At 44.4% G+C, this 22,870-nt stretch overlaps 2 protein-coding genes and 1 non-coding gene across 3 annotated transcripts; all 3 read left to right on the top strand.

Annotated features, from left to right (window-relative positions):
- Positions 1-5,932: 5,932 nt before the first annotated feature.
- Positions 5,933-6,005, top strand: TRNAR-ACG (transfer RNA arginine (anticodon ACG)). Its single transcript has one exon. It is a non-coding gene; the product is annotated as a tRNA-Arg (tRNA).
- A 314-nt stretch (positions 6,006-6,319) lies between these two features.
- Positions 6,320-8,851, top strand: LOC140221322 (mitochondrial import receptor subunit TOM5 homolog). Its single transcript, XM_072290809.1, has 2 exons — positions 6,320-6,560; positions 8,603-8,851. The coding sequence occupies exons 1-2, from the start codon at positions 6,480-6,482 to the stop codon at positions 8,678-8,680; spliced, it is 159 nt and encodes a 52-aa protein (XP_072146910.1). The 5' UTR covers positions 6,320-6,479; the 3' UTR covers positions 8,681-8,851.
- A 1,150-nt stretch (positions 8,852-10,001) lies between these two features.
- On the top strand, positions 10,002-13,332 carry LOC117839276 (glycerophosphodiester phosphodiesterase GDPD6). The gene is made up of 8 exons (XM_034719583.2): positions 10,002-10,162; positions 10,614-10,795; positions 11,525-11,708; positions 11,796-11,870; positions 11,999-12,108; positions 12,185-12,403; positions 12,488-12,643; positions 12,756-13,332. The coding sequence occupies exons 1-8, from the start codon at positions 10,150-10,152 to the stop codon at positions 12,990-12,992; spliced, it is 1,176 nt and encodes a 391-aa protein (XP_034575474.1). The 5' UTR covers positions 10,002-10,149; the 3' UTR covers positions 12,993-13,332.
- The last annotated feature ends 9,538 nt before the right edge of the window (positions 13,333-22,870 follow it).

The raw sequence follows: 22,870 nt of genomic DNA, 5'->3' as shown, positions 1-22,870 counted from the left end.
ATCAACTATTCTGAACCCGAGTCTTGTTGGTGATGCAGATTTAATTCATCATTATGGAACTCTCCCGCTGGATTTACTACCTCGTCTAGAAGAAATCCACTGAGTTGTTCTTAAATTGCCCTAATTTTTTTCGTCTCGAGGAGTTCTTCCTTCATGTGCATAATCTATGTCATTAGCAAAGGTTATTATATTAGATCAATGGATCTGCACAATTAGAACTAATTTATTGTTAAGAAATTTGTATACGTACTCTGAATTCGTGGTAAGTTATACGCTTGGGACCTACAAAGCCATGGATGAACTCACATACGTAGTATCCGCATAAATTATTCCTCGGATTCTATCTCAAACACTATATATATGGCAAAAGAAATTATGAAATATTTGTTGTGTTCAAGAAAGTGACACGAGATGTGCAAATTCAATACATATTGGGAACTAAAGGCCCTCAGGCACATTAGTACCGGTTGGAGGCTTCAACCGGTATTAGCACCAGTTGAAGCCTCCACCCGGTACTAAAGGGAGTCATAGGAGCTCTTGGGGAACTAGCCGTTAGACCCAGTCCTAATGCTCACATTAGTACCGGGTCAAAAACCAATCAGTACTAAGCTTCGGGATGAATATCGAGTTTTCCGGTAGTGTGACTAGTGGCCTGACATTGATCATGAGTAGTTACTGGAGCTGAGATTGAAATTTTAGGGTATGGATTTAGAAGGAGCCCATAGAATAAGGTGTCCCAACATTATCACACCTCTCGGGCAAACATAACATGGGCCCTCGAGCACCGTGTGGACCAAAACAAAATAAAAAGTTTTAGCGCCTTCCCAATTTTTATAATAGGTATAAACGCACCATCATTACAAAATAGTTTGACTGCAAAAATATTTTTTGCCCACAAAAAATATGGCATGAACCAACTCTGTTAGTCTAACTAATACAGTGTGTTTGTGGCATAATGAACCGTTGCAGAAACTACAACAGTCCCTTATTGCAGTAGTTTCTTTGGTAGACACTGCCAATTCCAGTCGTTATAAGCTATAAGCTATGCAACTTATTGAGATAGACATTTTTTTTTAGTTCAAAAAATTTGAGATAGACTTAACATCTACCAGAAAGCCAGTGAAAAGGTAAAAAAAAATCAATAGTAGTGATTCACGATTCCACTTATGACCTGTGTGAGTGTGATTAAATTATTCGTCCTCCCCACATGGTCGTTCAGTTTTCCTTGCAGCTCACACCCCCAAGAAATCCCAAGCAAGAAGTGTGTGGGCAGAGTTTGCCATCACCGCATTTGCTTCCCACCAACTAATAAAAATGGTCTGTTCCTTGACTATTGAGTGGAAGGTGCCAGAGTTTTTTGTTTTTAGAGTCCCACTGGCTGCAAAATTGCATCCGGCGTCCGTCGGCAATTTTCCTCCCCAATGCAATATACTATTTTTAGTTTTTTTCTCAACCCCTATTGATACCCGTTCCATCCAAAAGTCCAAAACCAAATGGGAGATGCTCTTCTTCTTTTTTTTCGAAACATATAGTACAGACGCTCACATACACGCACGCACGCTCGTCCCTACGAACACATATGCAACCCTACCCCTATAAGCACCTTCGAAAGACTGAGCCGGCAAATCCTCGAGATTGATGAAGTCACCACTGGCCCCTTGCTGTCGACGGGTACGTCGCCTACCACTGAAAGAATAGCACCGGTTAAATCCTGGAATAAATCTAGAAAAGTACGAACACCAGTGCCGAGTCGAGGACTCGAACCCTTATGGGCAGGTTCCTCACCTTACCAGCTAAGCTACGCTGAGTTCGTAAATGGGATGCTCTCAATTCATTCCCATGAGCACAGACAGATAGATGTGGCTTTTTGAGAGAATTTTACAAATGCACTCCTCTGTATTTTGGCACGAAAAATCAATTGGCAAAACTGAGAAAATTTTGGTGAAAATTTTCATACAAAATGAAAGAAAATATTTACTTTCAACCCTTAATTAGGGCTTATTCAGTTTGGTAGGTATTTGAGAGGATTGAGGGGGATCAATCCCCTTAGGTAGGGGATTAATCGAACAATCTCTTATTGAGTCTGTATATTCTTCAAGCATAACGAAACTCTAACGATGAACTCAACTCTCAAATATCTTTCAAAAAAATCTCAAATATGTGCAAAACACTCTCCTATGACGTGTTCAATGGGTTTAAGTCGCACTGTCGCTGACATGTGACAAGTGGTGAAAAATGTATAGTAGTATTAATCATAAATCATTACCAGTTAATCAAGAAGGCCACAAGGCTTTCATGGATGGATACAATGGCGAATTTTAAGTTAATTTCTAGGTTGTAATAGATCTAAAGATGTTAGAATTTACAAGCTTGAGAGTACAAAGGTATGCAAGATTAGGGCCCGCACACAGCACTGAATCACTGATTGTGATTTCAAAGCCCTTCATGGCACATCCGATGTCCAACCAGGCCAACCTGCCCTTGCATCCAGATGAGCACTCCCGGATGAGATGAGGGGTGAGGTCGATCTGGTGTACATTACACGAAGTGAGACATGATCATGTCGCGGACAGAGCAAGTCGCTGACATGAGTATTCCGGGGACGCTTTGGTTTTTGGCCACAACGAGCCACGCCACAAACTTTGGTAGCCACAGCAATTTACAGTGCTGCTTGGTTGATTACCAACTTTTGGCAATGCCATAGCACTCTACTAGTTTTCCCGTTGTTTTTCTTGCCAAAGGTTGGCGTCAATTTTTTCCGCCACACATTCTGGCAGCGCCACAGGTTGGCGTGGCTCATTACGGCCAGCAACAAGCTGTATCTTCGATACCACGGCGGACTCCAATGACGTCATCAGGGTGGCTGCCACGTTACCACCAGATTTTGCTAAGCTTGCCATGAAGTTTCTACGACACAACAAGGCCAATCAGCACTGATGGTCCCCTCCAAGAGCTTTGGTGTTCCCGGTGCCTCCCAACCTACAATAACTTGTTCAGAGAGCTGAGATGAAGCCATGGACTGTTAGTGTTCCATCACACCTCCTCTCTCATCTAAATATGGTTACTTGTAGCAGTGGACACTGAAGGATATATATGTATTTTTACGAGACGATGTATAGGTGGAGACTGATCAAAAAATGCACATTCGATCATGTTATGAATTGTACAAAGCGCATAATTAATGGAAGCTAAGAGACCAAGTTGAGATGAATGATTGACCGGATAATTTGAGGCTTTACCGGTTGAGTCCATATTTCATATGTGCATGCTTATGCTAACGGCTAACCGGAGGTGTTGTGTTGAGTGCGTTGTATTGTGGTGTGTGTAAAATATATCTTGTATATTGTGTCTCTTGGCTTGTGATGTGCAGGTGTAGGATGTGACATGACGGTCGACGGCATGAGGTGAAGGTCAAGCAAAAGGTTCGTATCGATGTAATAGGGCTATGAAGGGTGGACACGAGTAGACTTGGACCGAGGGACCCGAGGAGTCCGGGCGGAGTCATGGGTGATCCACATGGTGCACGAAAGAGTAAGAGTATACTGGGATGAAGACGGCATCGGTCGAGTCAAACGGGACGGAGACGAGTCAAGTAGGCGGCCCGAGAGTGGGAGCGAAAGACTCGGAGGCGTCGAAGGCTTGGCGGAGGACGGACACGCGTAGACATCGATGAGTCACGTCGTGTGTGACGTGCAAGAGGGTTTGACCTCAAAACCGGGGGATGAGTCCGGTGCGGCCAGACGGTATTGAGTCGGAGGACGCGTGGCACCATCACAAAGATTGCGTCAAGGCGAAGTGAAGTCGTGAAGGCGTTGGGTCCATCCGATATATCGATAAAAAGTTGGACTGTTTTGTCCCTAGGGGTTTTGAGTTATGTGCTTAATGTAAGGATGTTTTGGACATTTGTCTAGCGCCTATATATATGAGGAGTGGGTTGTTGGACAGCCACACATCTCTTGGGCTTTTTGGTGGTGGGCTTCTCATTTTGTTGGTGAGAGTCTTTGGGAGGTGAGAAGGAGAGAGATGCGAGATATTTGATTTGATCTTTTTGCCATTTTAGTTTTGATTGTGCTTAAGAGTGGCTTGTAACCAAATATGGTGGAGTAATCCAAAGATCAATTCCGTGCTATCTTGTTCCATACTTTTTGTATTTGAAATTTATCTTTTTCGTGTTTTTTAGCATTTTCGTGGGAATTTTCATTCTTTATGTTTGAGCTCAAATTCCGTGAGATTTGTTGGGAGCTTTTGTTGCTAGGATCCTTGTGCTGCTAGGATACTTGTGAGCAACTATGATATGACCCTCTCTCAAATTCCTCACGCATTTAGCGTGAATTCGAAGTTGGCGTTCGGGTTTCTTCAAAATTCACGATGGATACTTGAATTTTTCGAAATCTTTTTTATGGATCTATTAGTCCTTGATGGGTGCTTCTACAGCTCAAGTTTTGTCTCCATCCGTTGTGTCTGGAGGGAGTACTTTGGAATCAAAGTTTGGCGGTGTTCTTCGTTTTCCTTCTGTTCTTCTGTTCGGGTTCGTGTGCAGCAACCGGTTGTCGAACATGCGAGGCACGCGCGCCTGCGTCGACAGCCGCTGCGCTGCGTCCGGGAGTGGGACCTGCGCAGGCCACCATAGCCGGCCCAGGAAGGAGGAGCCAGGCGAGGCAGCTGCACCAGGCCTGCCCGTGGGAGCAAGCAGCCCAGGCGGGTGCTGGCTCTCGGCCCAGCGACCAGCCAGCAGGCTGGCCAGCAGCTACTCGGGCCAGGTGATCACACGTAGCAACAGCTGCAGAGTCCCCTGCTCAAGCTCAGCATTTCTCTATCAGGTAAGCAGGTAAGCAATGGCCACAACAGGTGAATTTATCTTGAGGGAAATGTTACTTTCATAATACAATGACTAATGACAATGCCATCATTGCAAGTTGTTTAGTTTATTGTTTAAGCTTTGTTGTTTAGCTTATCTCGGCTGCCTTGTTTTCTCGGCTTTAATTAGCTCTGAGTGAAATGATCTGTTTTGCCTGCTAGTAGTACAATGTGCTACTGTATGTTTGTTCTGGAGATGCATGTAGCAGCTTAGCACGATTAATTTCTTTTGATGTGTCACTCTCAATAGTAAACCATTTACTGCATGCTTTAGGATATATTGTTCAGTAGTCTTGCTTGTTAATCTTGTTTAGTCATTAATTAATTCTAGCATGCTTAGTCGAGTAATGGTTTAGTAGTGTTTTGGCTTGAATCTTTTGTGCAAGCTTTTCAGAGTCTCAGTTTAGCTTTGCTTCCGCTTTGCTTTGAGCATATCTAATCGTTCCTAAGGTGAGCTTGTCTCTAATTGACTTGTGTCATCTTAGCGATTAGACGTGATGTGTGTTTGGGATGGCAATCAGGACATAGGTCTTGTTTTCGGAGATAATTTTTAAAGGCTCCCATTCACCCTCCCCTCTGGCTGTCCGTCTCGGTCCTTCAGAAGCACTAAATATATGAATGTACGATAGTGTACCTAGCTATGTTCATACTCTTTCATCAAATAATATTATATATAGAGAAACAATTGAGCTCAGACAGGCAATGCATTATCTATCCTATATAATATAGAGCTCAGTTTTATACATATGACTAGTCCTAAGAAAAACACCATGGCCCGTTTATACCCACCTCCATATAAAATTTAACTCATAAATTTGTGGAAATAATTTGTCTGTCTTCGCTCCTGTTTATATCCGGGCGTTGCATTTATTCTTCTTTTGCTATTAGGGTGTTCCCATATTCTAGGCGTTTGTAGTGTGATACGGATACTGGTCACCTCCGTGGCACATAAGAAGAAACTGCAAACCTTACCCGCAAAAAAAAAGAAGGGAAACTCAAGCCCAAAGCTGACTAATGCATTCGGGGTGGGGACAAAAAGGATGTTTAACCACTATCATATACAAAAGCATCAAATGACTCCGTGGCCCAATGGATAAGGCGCTGGTCTACGGAACCAGAGATTCTGGGTTCGATCCCCAGCGGAGTCGATTATGTTTTTTTTTGTTTTACTTTTTTTCCCTTCAATTACATCCATTCCTTACTTGGTTCTCTTGAAAATCAGTTTTTTTTTCTCAAACACGTAGATCTGCCTTTCTTTAGAGCTAGTTGCTTCAGCACTTTAGGCTCCGTTACTGTTAAGTCGACACCATTTTTACTCGACAAATTAGTCAGAAAAAAAAACATAACCAGAGTAAGGTTTGTGCTTCTTTTTTATCCGAGGGGATGTTTTTATTTCTGTCGTCTCAGATCCACAAAGAAAAGAAATCAGATCCGAACCGGATTCTTTCTGGTCAGCCAGCCGACTAACGGGCCCGGCCCAAGAATTAGGGGTCGTCGAGAAACCGCGGAGCCGCGGAGAAGAAAGAGGCCCGAGAGAGAGAGAGAGAGAGAGAGAGAGAGAGAGAGAAACCCTAAGCACCGGATCCTAACCCCTGGAGGAAGGCGATCCGAGCGGACCGGAGATGGCGGCGTCGGCGGTGGAGAAGCTCAAGGCCCTCTGGGACTCGCAGGTCAACGACGAGGAGCAGTGGGCGCTCAACTATGTCCGTACCCCCTTCCCCCACTCATCCCGCTTGCCCCTCCTCTTGTTCTCGCAATCTCGTTCTTCTCCCTAGTTCGTGTGAAGTCCTGTCGTTCGAATCCGTTGCGCCGGTAGCCTTGTTGCCGCTCTCCCACTGCAGCGATTTGATTCGACTGCGCGGCTGCCGCTGTACCTCGTAGCTCGTACGCGCGGAGACGTAGGTATGGACTGTTGCTATGTTTGATGTTAGTTACTGCGATTAATGCTCTCTCTGCTTGCACGGATAGGTTTTCCGCCTGTGCTGCAGTGAGCTTTCTTGTATGTGTATTTTGTTCCTAACCTCCTAAAAGTTCAACGAATTGTGAATCCATTTAGTCCGGTAATCTTGGAAACCTTCAACAGACACTAGATAATTAGGGTGGAATTTTTAGTTTTGATTACGATGCCAGCTAACTGAAATTTCTTCCATGCTTTACCATGACACTAGTTACTGAAATTTGATTTGGATTTTGTTGTTTGATACTGCTGAAGTTGTGAGGTTGCTGAAATGACGGGGAGTGACATCCCAACACTTTTGCATGATACATGGTGCTGGGCTTGGGCTCAGTGCAATTACGGCCTTGCAGTATCTTTGTCAAAATGCGGCTACAGACAATTTTAAATCATGATCATACTACAAGAGTGGAATGATTTGGTCTCATTGTTTTAGCTCGTACCTGTTGGGTGCTACTAGTTTCAAAACTTTGAGTAGTGTCATTTGGCTCTCCAGCTCTTTCTTTTTACATCCTTGATGAGGCTAGAGTTAGCTTTCAGTTGTTTGCCTGCATATATGCTGCACTTTATTCTTTGTACTGCAAAAGGTTATGAGATAATCTCATTGTTTACAATTTGTATTTCTTGCTTTTGTCTCTCACTGCTGGCCGTAATGTAGACTGTACTGATTGTGTGGCGACTGTTGTGCAACTTGCTTGAAAACTTTTCTATTGCATTGCTATTACTCTGTTGGAGCAAGCAAGCCTAGAACGTAGCAGACTTCATACTAAATAGGACACTTTGTCAAAAATGTTCATACTTCAGAACAATTTTGTCTAGCAGTTATTTTTAGTTTTGGAATTCTAGATGATAATGTACCAGTTAGTATCTCCAATTTTTCTTATTTGACTGTTATGAGTAAACAACTTTTTCTTTCTATTATTGTTGGATTTTGAGAAGAAACATACATGTATCTTCTAGAGTGCTCTTACGTGATTATGTGTATATTTCACAACACTCCATCTCTTGTTTGTTGGTCATAAAATGGGTTTGAGATACAGGTATTGAATAAGCTGGCAGAGACAGAAATATAATACCTGTACCTTATGTATGTTATAATAGTTGTGCGCGAGTCTAAACTTGCAACAAAGAAAAGAAGCATCGGTGATTATACTATTGTTGGTGCATTACTATTGAGTTTGATTTTAGATATAATCATATAAGTTACATTTAATATTATATATTTGCTTGCTAGAGCTTATCAATGGTGTGTAAGGCCTAATCTATGCCTAAAGGTGTTAGGGTGGTGGTGCATGGCTTAGAGGGGTCGCTTAAGTGGGCCAGTAGTTGAATTTGAAGCAGTGGAGTTTATTGACAAATTCATCTGATTTGACTTAGCATCCTCCCAAGGATGTTATCTTCGGTATGGCAGTTGCTGCTGTTGTACCAACTTGAGTGACTGGATGATAATGATGAAGTTTGCAACCTAGGGGCTGCAAAGTGGTAGTGTGTCTAGTCAGTGATGGAATAATTTTTAGCTTTGCATGTTATCTGCGTGGACAGTTTTGAGTGCACATTTACTAGTCTATCTTTTACTTAAATTTTGAGCAGAATATTAGCCATACTTATGCCCAGAATCCAAAGTCTTGGCATTCAACTTAGTAGGTATACAAGATTTTCCAAACACATAATTCTTTTTTATCATTGTTAATTATTGCCCTTGTTTTTGTTAATGATCTCCACGAGTATATTTTCTTACCACTGGATTGGATGCTAACTACACTATATTTTCGTTTGGTTTCGTATTTACAGAAGCTGCTAAAGGCTGTGGGTCTGTTTGCTGGATCCGTTTTCCTGATGCGCAACTTTGGTGATCTGATGGCCATTTAAACACGCTTAAAAGTTAGAGTTAGTTGGCATTCAGTGATGTAAGCCTTGTTGTTGGGCCTATGCCTTTTGGAGTTGCTGTACTTGGATTATGTGAGTTGAGTATGATGTTCCAAGAATCCCTGCTACGCATATGAAATCTATTTTGGTCTAAAAAGGAGTGCATCTGAGTAAGCTAGTTTTGCCATCAGTTTTGTTTTCTTTCGTATGTCCGTCCATAGGCAGCATCTTCTGTCACTGCGTATCTTGAGCGCAATGGGAATTTGCCGACAGCCACTGGCTCACTTAAAATTTTTCTCGAAGTTGTGATCTGCACTTGCACCCCATTCTCTCAAATCATCATCAGAATGACGAATGATGAATGCTGATGGCTGATTGCTTACTGAAGGAAGCAAGAGGGCTGAGGCATTCCACATTTATGTATGTATATGGCGTGACCTTGGTGTGCGCTTGACAAGCAAATGAATGTTATCCCAGTGCCGTTTAGATGAGTTTTGTATTTGCATACCATCTCTTGATGTTCTAAAATACAGGGAGTCAGAATCATATCCATCAAGACTTGACCCTATCGTTGATTGGATGCAAAGGTTTACAAAAGCTCGCTTGCTAGAATCTTTCAAGTGAGGAGTCTCCATCAGGCTTTCCTCTTGCCAAGGGCAGGCACTTCGTCTAGGATGGGCCAAGCCTCCGCGGACTTGCATGACACGGCCGGGTGGAGGTGTCTTTGGTTGACCGCTGAAATGCTGGACCGCTGCCGCATCACACGACTCGCAAACGTCTTCGCCCCTGCACAAGCGACGCGGACCTGGCGACTGGCGAGGCTGCCAAGAGGACTGACGAGTGCAGACCGTGCGGCCATCGACTGCTCAGGCCTTGGACGGCGACAGCATTGCCTACTGGCTACTGCCCTCATCCCCATGCCCATGGTGTCCGTACTCGTGCTTGCAAGTTGTAACGCACACAAGACGGCTGGTGTCTCTCTCTTCCAAGAACGTGCAAACATTCGGTGAGCATTTCCCTCGCCTTTTAGCTTTTCACGAGAGCAATGTTTCTTTCCTTTTGTTTAAGACATTTACACATGCCGGTGGGGTTGCCCATCGTCCATCACCTTCATTCTCCATCACTAACTAAAAACTTATTATGGAAATGGAACGAATAGTTCCATGCCGTGTCCCAGGGGGCTCAAGTAACTGTATCTTAATAAGGCACATGTTTCAGATCAGAGCTGTCTTTGATTCACACCTGGCGCAGAAAAATAGCTGCAGAATCGGAAACAGCGTCGCAAATCGCTGCAACACGAGCCGGTCGGTCGGTCGGTCTCCAGCGAATATTCCGAGGCAGGCAGGCCTCTCCTGCTTCTACATAACAAGCTCGTCGACGCCACCCACGCAGACAGAAGCATGAGTCTCCCTCGAGGGCCTGCCGCGTGAACTCTGCTGCTCCGAGACAGCGAGCAGAGCACGTGAGGCAGCATGGCTTCCTCCTGTAAGTTCCATCTCTCTCTTCTCCTTTCTCACCCTCTTGTTACTCCGATTCTGGTGCTCGAGCGTCGGTCGGTTTCATGTTTGTATGGTTATCAGATTCTCAGTGTCCTGCGATGCTCTTTCAACAGATGCAATGATAGAATGCTCTAGTTCATGTGATTCGGTTTCTTCAAAAAGTTCCATGTGATTCTGGCAATCTTTGTGCCTCTTTTTTCCCTGAGAAATCGATATGATCCGCAAGATGCGAGACGAGAGTTAGGCAACAGTTTGGTTTTTCTATTGATTTCACTGCCTTTTTTAGTTGCTACGAATGAGGATGGAGGATTCCTGATTTCCTCTGTGTGCTTAACCGAAAATTCAAGAAATTCATGTGTAGTTCATCTATATTCAATGCTTCGGTAGTGTCAAAGATCTTGTCTATTAACTACCGGAGAGGATGGCATCTTTGACAGGGTACACCTCTATCATTGTCCTTGTGCTGCTTTTTGGGGGATCCAAAGCCAACCCTGCTGCAACATCCCACGGCCAGCTGGATGTAAACCACAAGAAGCCACTACAGACATTCAGACCTTACAACATTGCCCACAGGGGCTCAAATGGCGAATTGCCCGAAGAGACAGCAGCGGCCTACCTGGTAACTAAATTCTTCTTTTCTCACATGTTGACATTGATTTTTTTTTTCCTATGTAATTTTTTGCATACAGGCAGCAATATCGCCCTTAAAACTGCACAAGCAAAGCTTAAACGACATGAAAAGTGCTCAAACATGTACTGATATATTTTATTCTGAGGCGACTACTGATATATTTTATTGGCACATGAAACTCAATTACACGAATATTGTAGTTTACAACACCCTAGTAAACTATGGTCTGTGTCCCTTGAGACACCAGTACATTGGATGTAATTAACAAAAGTACTTAAATATGCCACGGCAATATCTTTGAGATCGTTCCAGAATAGAATACTGCTCTTAGAGATTCTCTAAAGATTGAAGCTCAATATGTTAATTTTTCTAGAATACGCAGGAGAGCTGCATATCTTTATATTAAGAAGACTAAAATATAGTTTTGTTACAACGCGGGTCTTACCGGACGTACGCATACGGAATACATTGTTGATTGTTACATGACTGAAACCAATACAACCGAAACGCCTGTTTACAACAAAGGAAGAAAAACTGGCTGAAAACTAGCTCCCTGGCGCCGGCCAACTGAAAGCAGCAATGTGTTTGGCGCCGGCAGCGCTCCAAAGGTTGGCCTCGTCGGTGATGTCGCGAACCAGCTCTGCGGGAGTCTTCAGTGCTGCGCGAACCAGCTCAATATGTTAATGTAAACTCAGAGATACGCATCGGTTTTTGCAGAGAGCTATTGAAGAGGGTGCAGACTTCATCGAGACCGATATACTCGCATCAAAGGATGGACATCTGATCTGTTTTCATGATGTAACGTTGGATGCAACAACCGATGTTGCGAACCGGAGGGAGTTTGCCAACAGGAAGAGAACCTATGAAGTCGAAGGAGCAAAAATGACCGGATGGTTTGTTGGTATGTTAATAACACTGTTATTTTTGTGATTCTCAACATTTGTTCCAGTGAAACTATGGTGACTTGTAAGGTTATGTTTGCTTCCAGTGGACTTTACTCTTAAAGAGCTTAAATCACTGAGGGTGAAACAACGGTACAGTTTCAGGGACCAACGGTACAATGGTATACTTTCGTCTCCACCTTGTTTCTTAATTTGATTGTGTCTGACAAACGTGTATTTTTAGTTGATTTCCATCCACTCTTTTTACCGTAATGCAGATCTTTAATAATGCTTTTGTACTGGATTACAGGAAAATACCAAATAATTACATTTGAGGAGTATATCTTGATTGCGCTTTACGCCGACAGGATTGTCGGGATATATCCTGAGATCAAAAATCCTGTTTTCATCAACCAACATGTAAGTAGCTTTGATCTTACAAACTCTGAAGAACCTTTGCTTACATAACGAATGTGACTATGATATAATCCTTCAGGTCAAGTGGTCAAACGGAAAGAATTTTGAGGATAAGTTTGTCGAGATACTACTGAAATATGGCTATAAAGGTGAATATATGTCTGAAGATTGGTTCAAGCAACCGCTGTTCATACAATCCTTTGCTCCAACTTCACTCATTTACATCTCGAATATGACAAACTCTCCTAAAGTGTTCCTAATTGATGACACGACAGTTCGAACTCAAGACACCAATCAGGTATTATCAATACTAATATTTTTACCTTTCATGTTATGCGACATTCCGCCAGCCTTCATCTAAGAACCAGTTTCTGTTCTGCAGTCATACTATGAGATAACTTCAAATGCCTACTTTGCATTCATAAGAAATTATGTTATTGGAATTGGTCCATGGAAGGATACAATTGTTCCTCCAAAGAATAACTATTTAGGACAGCCGACCGATCTCGTCGCACGAGCACATGCTCTTAATCTTCAGGTGACTGATTTTATCCGACATCTGCATATTTCTCCATTATTGCTTAAATATTATCCTTCATGTGGTCGTACTCTGTGAGATAACGATGCCGCGAATCATGGAAACGTTACAGGTGCATCCTTACACATTCAGAAATGAGAATTCATACTTGCACTTCAACTTCAATCAAGACCCTTATGTCGAATATGAGTATTGGCTCAATGAGATCGGTGTCGATGGGCTATTCACTGATTTTACTGGTAGTTTGCACAAGTACCAAGAATGGACTACACCATACCCAAAGAAGGAGAAGAATGCGGAAGCACTGTTGCATGAGATCGCCAACATGTTGAAGGCTGATGGATACTGAGCATAGGTTCCCTTCCCTTTTCAGATTTATATCATTGCTTGCCACCACCAGAAAGCACTGTTTTGCTTTTACCACTATGTAACTGTTACCAACAACGCAACGAATGTGCCAACTGTATAGCAGAATAGATTCAGATTAACATGCAATAATTTTGCTTTCTGAAAACAGGGCTTTTTCAATTCGCTAGCCTCTACAGAAGGTCCTAAAATAGCACAAGTACCCATTAGGTCCATCTCTTGGGCCACCGTTTGTGTGTTCTTGCATGATGTAAAGGTGTTTGTATTACTATTCGAACAGGTACCTCCTTCATGGGCTCCGAATACTAGGACTATTACTCTTATCATGTTCTTAGTCCTGAGATGAACTGTATTTTTCCAAAAATATGACTCAACTCCCACACTTTCTAGTTGATCACTGAACTCCTAACCATACCAGGATGTACAGGCATTTCCTATTCATGCAGCATCAAGTTGCTCTTGATGTCTCTTCGATAATCCTTGCTTCCCTCTCAGGCATTCACTCACTTAAAGTGCATCGACATGATCTACTATTGGAATTTAGAAATGAGAAAGAGCATGAAAAGAAAGAAAGAAGGAAGGCTGAAGAGCTTCCCTTGGCCTTGCCAAAATGGCACGAGGCTGGCCAAGGTTGCCCTCCACACCTCTTTATGCTCTATGATTACTTATTTTTAATGCATGTTTTATTTGTATGAAGTTACATGCCATGGTAAGTTTTGGGGATGACAAATATGCTAGCTACTGTATGTATCACCTTGTTGCTGATGAATTGCACATGACCGGGATACATTTAAATGGTCTCAATATACCAAGTCACCATTAATATGACTTATCTAGATTGCTGATGAATTGCACATGACTGGGATACATTTAAATCGTGCATTTGGTGCTATGGCTACAAAACAAACAGTTGGATAAGATCACTTTAATTTGCTACGTGTTCCATTCACTCGAGCAGCATGCTTGTCTTAGCTCAAAAACAATTGTATCAAAATGGTAGCCTACACCAGTGTTCAAAATTCTGCTGAATTTGGATGTTATCTTGGTCTATGTTTTTTTTTGATAGGTCATGGGGACGAAAAGTTCCTACCTGAATTAAATTAAACCACAGATGTCGAGCTAGCTAGTAATGTTTTCTTACAAACATTGGACCGCTGAACGGTCGGATTAGCAAAGCGCTAGAGGAGAACATGAATACAGGGTACAAACACCAAGAGACAACAGAGGAAGAGAGAAACACAACTCACGAACAATTCAAAGACGGGGCACACCACAGCCAAAGGACAACCACCGATCATTGATTAGTGCCACCACCGAACAACGTACTTGCCGATTACACCGTGGCCGATGCGCCTTGCACCACCCCTCATAGCTACACCGCCCCGCTGCTGCCCTCCATCTGAGGAACCATCGGAATGGGGACTAAAGGAACTCATCGGAAATGACAACCTCCCTTCAAGCTAATGGTGATACCGACAGCACATCCGAGCTCCACTTACTACCATCCAACACCATCCAAGGGGAGGAATCCTTGAAGGGAATGGAGGAAGTGGTGGAAACACCACTTGACATTTGATTTTCTACCACCACCAACAAGGGGAGCGTTGACAAAGCAGAGGCGTCGGGGGAGGACACTCACCGACCATGACAGAGCCAATAGCCAATACTAGCTTCATCCATGAAAAGTAAGGAGGGGGATAGGGGCACAACCAGCGGATGGTGGAGACATCCAGAGACGACGCCTATAGGTAGGAAGCGACATCAAAGATGCCACCGTCACCGGTCCGGTAGAGCCAGAGCAGGGTTTTCACCTGGAGGTCACAAAAGGTTGCGAGGAGGAGAGCTTTACGACACCTTGGAGGTGAACAACACCCGAGGGCGTCGCCGCCGTCAGCACTGACACGCAGTCGAGTATAGCTTTCGCCTGTGCTCTCAACACCCCACAAGCACTGTCCACCGCTTACCGCATGCTGGCCGAGTGAGTAACAGCCGAGGAAGAAGCGTGTACGAGCTCGGTGAGCTCAGTGATAGGCGCGTCGCCCGTTGCCTCATGAGCCCACTAGAATCCGTCGGCCGCCACCACCCTCGGGCAGCTGGAGTAGCCAGCAACAACATCGAGCCGCCGGCTGCCGTCACCCTCGGACAGCAGGAGCAGCCGGCCACAACAACGAGTCGCCGGCCGCTGCCACTCTGCATGACCCACCGCTCCTCTTGAAACCCATCGCAGATCCTGAAGGGAAACCGACCAGCCGGCCGCGAGGGGACTAGATCTGGGTGCCATGGCTGCGGATCCGTGGCCACCGGACCTCCGGGCTGACCGGCAAGGCCGGGCCTAACGAGCCATGGCCACCAAGTCGACTTATTTTTTTGTTTTTTAGCTCTTTTTGCGAAAGATTCTCACAAATAGGTCCCTGGCGGAACCAATTCTAAAAATGGACCCTTAGCTTGGCGCCATCCACGCTGGCGCCAACCTACAACGTCTCGGCGCCAGCCATCCTGGCGCCAAGGTCTATGCGCAGCTGCTGACGTGGGTGCCGATGTGGCGGGGGCTTGGCGCCATCCATCCATGGCGCCAAGCTTGGCGTCGTAGATCTTGGCGCCGAGCTATCTACCCCGTACCCTTTCGAACTAAACAAGTGTGCAACAAACTAAGTTGTGGTTCAACTGGTTAGGAGGTGGGCTTCTTTTCCTGGAGACCTGAGTTCAAACCCTCGTGTTGAACCTTTGGTTTGAACTCAAGTCTCCAAGATAACAAGCCCACCTCCTAACCAGTTGAACCACAGATTAGTTTGTTGCACACTCCTCGAAATAATTATACTTGTTTAGTTAGAAACGCGAAGAGGTACGGGGTAGATAGCTCGGCGCCAAGATCTACGACGCCAAGCTTGGCGCCAAGATCCACGGCGCCAAGGCTTGGCGCCATGATGGATGGCGCCAAACCCCCGCCACGTCGGCGTCCGCGTCAGTAGCTGCGCATGGACCTTGGCGCCAGGGTGGCTGGCGCCGAGACGTGTAAGCTTAGCGCCAGCGTGGATGGCGCCAAGCTAAGGGTCCATTTTTGGAATTGGTTCCGCCAGGGGCGTATTTGTGAGAATCTTTCGCAAAAAGGGCTAAAAAATAAAAAAGTCAGGCCACCCAAGCGCAGGCCACCATGCCGCCCGCCAGGACCAGCCATGCGCGAATCAGCTGGGGGAGGCGCCGGATCTGACCTCTATGGTGGCAGATCTGAGGTTATAGATGTCCATATAGCCCGCGGCTCGTTAGCCCGGCACGGAGCCCTTTTTTTTCCCGAACCTAGCCCAGCCCGGCACGAAGTTCTTTGGGCCCGTGCTAGCCCAGCCCGGTAGCTCGTGCCGGGCGTGGGCTGCCACTCCGGCACAACGGGCGGCCCGGCCCGGCACGATTTTAGGATGCCGGCCTAAAATGGCCCGTTAACCCCTCAACCTTATCCACACCATCTCACCCACCCACACAAACACCCCATCCGCTCCCCTGCCAGGCTGCCATCCTCCCCTTCCCCTCTGGCCCTCTGCCTCCCCAGCTCCCCTCCATGGCTCCATCCTCCCCTTCCTCTCCGACCTCCACCTCCCCTCCAGCCTCTGGCCCTCCGCCTTCCCTCCGACCTCCGGCGGCCGCCTCCTCTCCCTGCGGCCTCGTCGCCCCCTACCCCGCGCGCACGCCGCCATGCCCTTCTCCTCCGCGGCGGCGTGGGGCTGGCCGCGGGGAGCAGCGGTGGCAGAGCGGAGAGCCGCCACGATGGCGCGGGGAGCAGGAGCGGCGGTGTAGAGGTCCGGCGGCGGCGTGGGTGGTCGGCTCAAGGGAGCAGTTGCGGTGACGACGCGGGGAGCGGGAGCGGCGGTGTAGAGGTCCGACGGCGGCGTGGGTGGCCGGCTCAAGGGAGCAGTTGCGGCGGCGACGCGGGGGGCTGACCGCGGGATACCAGAGCAGCAACGCGAGTACTTGGTGGAGGCGATGGTGGCGGCGCGCAGGAGCAGGCAAGCGGCGGCGTGCAGAGGGCGTGCAAGCGGAGACCGAAGCCGGCCATGCTTTACGGGCTGGCTCGGCACGAATGGGCCCGTGAGCCCATTCCTAGGCCGTTGGTGCAGCCCGTGGGCTGGCACGGTAGAGGCATAGTGTCGGGCCTAGCTGGGCCCGTGCCAGGCTATGTCGGGCTGCCCGTTTGGACATCTATATCCGGGGTCCACCGGCCTCCACAACCAGAGATCTTGCTCTGCAAATGGCGCGGTCGCTAGGGCCCTTGGAAGCTTGAATGTGAGGAACATAGGAGGAGGGAACTCAACGAGCAGAGGAGAAGTGCCCCACCGCCGCCGTCCTCGCGGCTACCCAGGCTTCTGAGGGCGTGCTCCGGCGGCGGCAGGACAGCAGGGGCGCAGAAGGGGGCTGGCAGCGCGTGGATGGGAGCGCTGCCCGAGTCACTCGTACGGGGGCGAGGGGGTTCCAAATGCCTCCTATCTTGTTCTATGTGAATTCCGCTGAATTCGGTTGTTAACTTGGTCTATGTTCTTTTTTGCAAGCATCCTATATTCTAGACTCACATTTTCTTTGCAGGGTGTCTCGTGCCTTCCTACTCATAGCATGAATAAATATAATCATGTTGAGCACTTGTCAAGAATCAAAATACTTCAAAATTAGCATGTTGTATAAATCTAAAAAAATTCGCAAAATCTCAAACCCTGGCCTGCACTCGTAGTTTCCCCCGTACTTGGCAGAATCATTCATTTGGAACTCTGGCTACGGTATTGCAAATGATTGCTCCCTCCATCCTAAATTATAGATCGTTTTGGCTTTTGTAGGTGCATAGATGTTTGTATGCACCTAAATATAGTGTATGTCTAGATGCATACAAATACCTATAAATCTAGAAAGACAAAACGAACTACAGTTTAAAATAGAGGGAGTATATACATCCTATAGTGTTATTCAGCTCAATTATTATATCTATTCCAGTAGTTTCCATTTCATTCTTCACACCCAACTTCCATGCACCAGGAATAGAAAATCAATAAGTCATACCCTTTGTTGCGCAACTGCGCGAGTAATCAATATGCCTCATCTTGCAGTGTAATGTTTGTCTTCGATTCGTATTGTCAAGAAAGAAAAATATGGTTCAAAACTTTGATTTTCTCAGATATGCAGGAAGTCCGCGTATCATTGTATTAAGAAGAATTGATGCATAGAGTTTTACAGCAATTATACAACACGTGTCAACCTTTGCTCACGTAGGGTGCAGTACAACTTGGGTAACAAATAGTTAACGCCATGGTCCTAATTGCTTCCTCCGTCCTAAAAAAATATGTCATTTTAGGATTTAAAATTTGTCCTAAAAATATGTCATTATACTTAAATTGACATGCGTGAATGTGCGTGTGGGCATGCAATAGTCAATTAGCACCAAATATAGCTAATAAACAGAGACAATTGAGGTCATTTTACCTCTTATTAATCTGTCATAAAATTCTTAGGATGATTTGTTTTTTGGGATGGAGGGAGCACTCATTGAATAATCAGGACTATACGCTACAAGTAAAATTTAACCTATTATTTGTTGGACAGACAACCAAATAGTTTTAGCGTGGGGAGATTATCTGCGGATATTCTGTAGGATACTTTGAGCATCTTTTAGGTACAGTGTCTCCGTCACTCTGGCCTATTCTTCTCGGCAGCACCTCAAGTCCTCAACAGTGACAGGAGTACTCGATAGATTTTCATTCTGCAGCAGCGCAGCACTATACTATGGCAGGAATTCATGCCGTGTCCAAGTAGAGATAATCAATTTAAACTAGTAGAATATTAGAAATAATCCACAGATAAAGCAAATCATATACATTCTCTGCTCCACGGTTTCAGCCTACCATGAAAACACCAATGAGAAAAAATGGCATATTATGAAATGGCAACTTACAAGTATAGCCTTTTAAGACGAGACCAGACATCAACTGTCCAAATATCTTTTCATGAGTTTCCTTGTCTTTTTTTTTTGAGAAATGAGTTTCCTCATCTAGTGCCCTGCTCCTCTCATTTGGGCCTCCCACACATACTCATATGCGCTTGGGTCAGCTGCAAGCGCTTGCCCATGCTTGTGCTTAACACTGTGCAGCACTGTAGCGTATCATTGCGCGTGCTGGAGCTGGGTAAGCCACTTTTTTCCGGCTTCACCAGCTTCCCTCTTCCCAGTTCATTTTTTGCCTCATTTTACGTTCCGGCTTCACGCTACAGTTGGAAATAGTGCATCATAGTGTCGTGCTACTGTAGCACGCGAAGCCAAAGCCGAAACAACTAAGCCGTGCCAAAGGGGGCCTAAGTTTCCACCAAACCAACTGGTTGTACCTAGGCAGCTGAACCGGTTCTCTGGAGGTCTATTTTCCACATTGCCTTTCTATTTTTTCCCTAGAGTTGTTTCATTTTTGAAAAGCCAATGAAATATAATATATGTTTGGATGAGCTTTCGACTCTTCGGATTGGTCTACTTAGAAACTCAACACCTCCCTGAGAAAGCCAGCGAAGAGGAGGAGACAAAGAGTCCCTTATGAGAAGTCAAGACCTTAGCTCTGAGCCTCTAACTTTGGAATAGTGGATGCAGTCACAAAGCAGCATGGTCCCCCCCTCCCTCTGTCACATAGTTCTGTTGCTACTGTTCTTCATGACAGCTACCTGGTGGATTTAAAATATCTCATTTTCCCTCTTTTGTAGTTCCAATTCCATTGAGCTTTTTATCGGTACCATTTTTATCTTAATCTTTTATTTGTGTGAATACTTTTCGTTAGTGCTCAAAGTGAAAAGAGAGACTTGTATTCTAATGAGTAACAATCTTCGAAAATTAGCATATTTTCTTAAGAACCGTCCATCTGGCGAAATCGAATGGTGGAAATAAAGGAAGTACAATGAAGTACCTAAATAGAAGTACCAAGAAATACCAATTTAGTGGGACCAAGTAAAAAAAGTGAGAAATTGTTATGATGCCCTTTTAATTATTCGTAAATCTATTTAATTCTTTTTTTTAAGAATACCTGCAAGTACCACTGGTACTTTAAAAGCACTGTAACAAAGCTCATTTTCTTAAAGTTAGAAGTGGTGTACATCACATCATTATGATGAGCTTATCACTGAGCTGTAAACTTAGGTTCTCTGATTCTGAAAAAGATACAAACGGGAATGGGTGTTGTTTTTACTATTTTACTGATAATCAGAAATTTAATGACTTCAGCTATCTTAATATATAGCCTCTTCAATGTCAAGATTCTATAGGTTGTATAATATCTTTTTTTTACAATTAATACATGACATATTTCACAGTTTCTGCATGGATCATTCTCGTTGTACTACTTTTTGGAGGATCCAGTGCCAATCCAATTGCCCCTCACCAAAGTAATTTGGATGTCAAGCACAAGAGGCCACTACAGACATTCAGACCTTACAATGTTGCCCATAGTGGATCAAGTGGCCAAATACCAGAAGAAACAACAGCAGCCTATTTGGTAACTAAATCCTTGCTTTCTATGCTACTGACAGGTTGAAATTATCTACTAAGTGGTAAAATATGGCTCTTTATATTTTTAGAGACGCATGGAATTAAACCGCACTAGCAATATTAGTTAGAAGTTTACACTATCCAAATAAAACTGTAGTGATCTCGACAGTTTGGGGCTCATTCCAGAGTATTATACTACCGCAAACTCTAAGATACGCACTGGTTCTTGAAGAGGGCAATTGAAGAAGATGCAGACTTCATCGAGGCTGATATAGTTGCATCAAAGGATGGACATCTGATATGTTTTCATGATGTAACGTTGGATGCAACAACGGATATTGCGGACCATACAGAGTTTGCCTACAGGAAAAGAACCTATGAAGTTGAGAGAGTAAACATGACTGGATTTTTTGTTGGTACGTGAATACGATTATTTTTGTGATTTTTTTGCTGACATTTGTTCCTGTGAATATAGTCTAGTAACTTGTAGAGTCATGTTTGCTTCTAGTTAGGGCCACCAACCGATCTGGTCTCACGAGCACATGCTCTTGATCTTCAGGTCTGTGATCCTAGACCTGCAAATTTTACCCGTCGCATCGATACTAAAATCATGACACACACTGAAGGTGCATCCATACACTTTCAGAAACGAGAACAAATACCTGCACTTCAACTTCCATCACGATCCTTATGTTGAATATGAGTATTGGCTCAAGGAGATTGGTGTTGATGGGCTGTTCACCGATTTCCCCGGCTGCTTGCGCAACTACCAAGAATGCAGAATGCCATACCCAGGAAGGGAGAACATATAGGCCCCCTCTTGCTGGAGATGGCAAACATGCCCAAGGATGATTGTTATTGAGACTCGGTTTACCTAAGCCATATGATACCCCTTTTCAGTTATGTTATTATTTTCACCAGGGGAAAATGTGATCTATAATTCTTCACCACTCTGTGATTGTTACCCTAAAAGTGAAACGCTAAATAGTCAGTCACCTGCTCTTTAGCTCTTTATTCGGACTAAACGGTCAATTAAATGAGTTAAATGGACATTAAACGGATGATTAAACGGACATGGCTAGGTACTGTGTAGTGTTTACATGGTGTGTAAATGGACTAAACGGCCATGTAAGCAAACATTGGTATTTTTACACGTTTATATATTTTATTTGTCTAGATGTCCAATTCCAAACATAAAATGTAAGCATGCCAAACCTTACCATGCTTAGAGAAAGGTATATTATGTTTTTATCTGGAAACATACTTAAGTTCCATCATATAAGTGTATAAAAAATTCTAAGTAGACTTGAAAATGGAATACAATAGTGAATTATGTATTTTGTAGTGGTTGTATTTTTAGATGTTATACCTTTTGAAAAGTGGTTATTTGTATATGTGAATAAATTTACACGAAATAAACCGTACTCTTTTCATCTATGCTTGTTAAGAGTAGTCAATAACACATATAAAATACCCAATTAAAAGTGCAACGGTTACGAGAGGGAGCAAAAGGTTATGTCCTTGGAGAGATAAATAAGGATAAAGAAATTATTATATAGACGTGACACGATACATGCATGGCAGAATATTATCCGCGCGCATAGGTAAGCTCAGAAAATATTCTAATATTTTTCAGCACTTTAGGTATGGTGACTAAAAAAATCTTATTTTTTGTTAAAAATATTTTTTTTGCAAAACTGCAAAAAATAATATTGACAGGATAAAATACACCGGTGGTTCTTAAACTTGTCTTGCAGTGTTATTTTAGCCCATAAACTTTTAAAGTGATGCACTTTGCAAGTTTGTGACTTAAATATGCATTTTAGGACACTGTGGACTAAGTTTAAGTGCTGCCTATGAATTTTAGTCGTTGATATAGTGTATGTGACACAACAAACGTGATACATATCAAGACGGTATCATAAAATTCACCAAGTATGTAGACAAATAAAATGGCAGGACCCCAACGTTCTAGACTTCTAGTATAGAGCTGAAGTGAAGTGACAGAGAAAACGTTCTATGTGCGCGCGCGTGTGACGAGTATATCTTAGTAGCACATTACGCTCACAGGATAGTCGGAATACATCCAGAAATCAATAATCCTGTTTTCATCAACGAGAATAAGCAGACTGCTATACATGAAGAACAATTTGCTTGTATGCTGGCGGTTGTGGAATGAGTGGGATGCGCAAGTCTTCAATCAAATTGAAGCCACCATAATGCAACTGCTGCAGGAGATCATCGAGGAGTGAGGCCAATGGGTCCAGGACTGTGCCAAGAGACTTGCAGGTGTTGGATGGCCCTGCAGCACGGGGACCGTTGGAGCGACTAGTGCAAATCGACCAGTTGGTTCCCTGCTCGGCTGTTCCCCC

This window comes from Setaria viridis, chromosome 9 (assembly GCF_005286985.2).
Source record: "Setaria viridis chromosome 9, Setaria_viridis_v4.0, whole genome shotgun sequence".
Classification (NCBI taxonomy): domain Eukaryota; kingdom Viridiplantae; phylum Streptophyta; class Magnoliopsida; order Poales; family Poaceae; genus Setaria; species Setaria viridis.
Note: the sequence above shows the minus strand (reverse complement) of the source record. Positions and strands in the feature narration are given on the sequence as shown.

What these genes read in the sequence shown, in the direction of transcription:
- LOC140221322 (XM_072290809.1), top strand. Translation starts at nt 6,480, where the DNA reads ATGGCGGCGTCGGCGGTGGAGAAGCTCAAGGCCCTCTGGGACTCGCAG. An exon ending in AGCAGTGGGCGCTCAACTAT is followed by an intron (nt 6,561 to 8,602) that starts GTCCGTACCCCC and finishes TCGTATTTACAG; the next exon opens with AAGCTGCTAAAGGCTGTGGG.
- LOC117839276 (XM_034719583.2), top strand. An exon ending in CAGGGACCAACGGTACAATG is followed by an intron (nt 11,871 to 11,998) that starts GTATACTTTCGT and finishes ACTGGATTACAG; the next exon opens with GAAAATACCAAATAATTACA. An exon ending in CACATGCTCTTAATCTTCAG is followed by an intron (nt 12,644 to 12,755) that starts GTGACTGATTTT and finishes GAAACGTTACAG; the next exon opens with GTGCATCCTTACACATTCAG.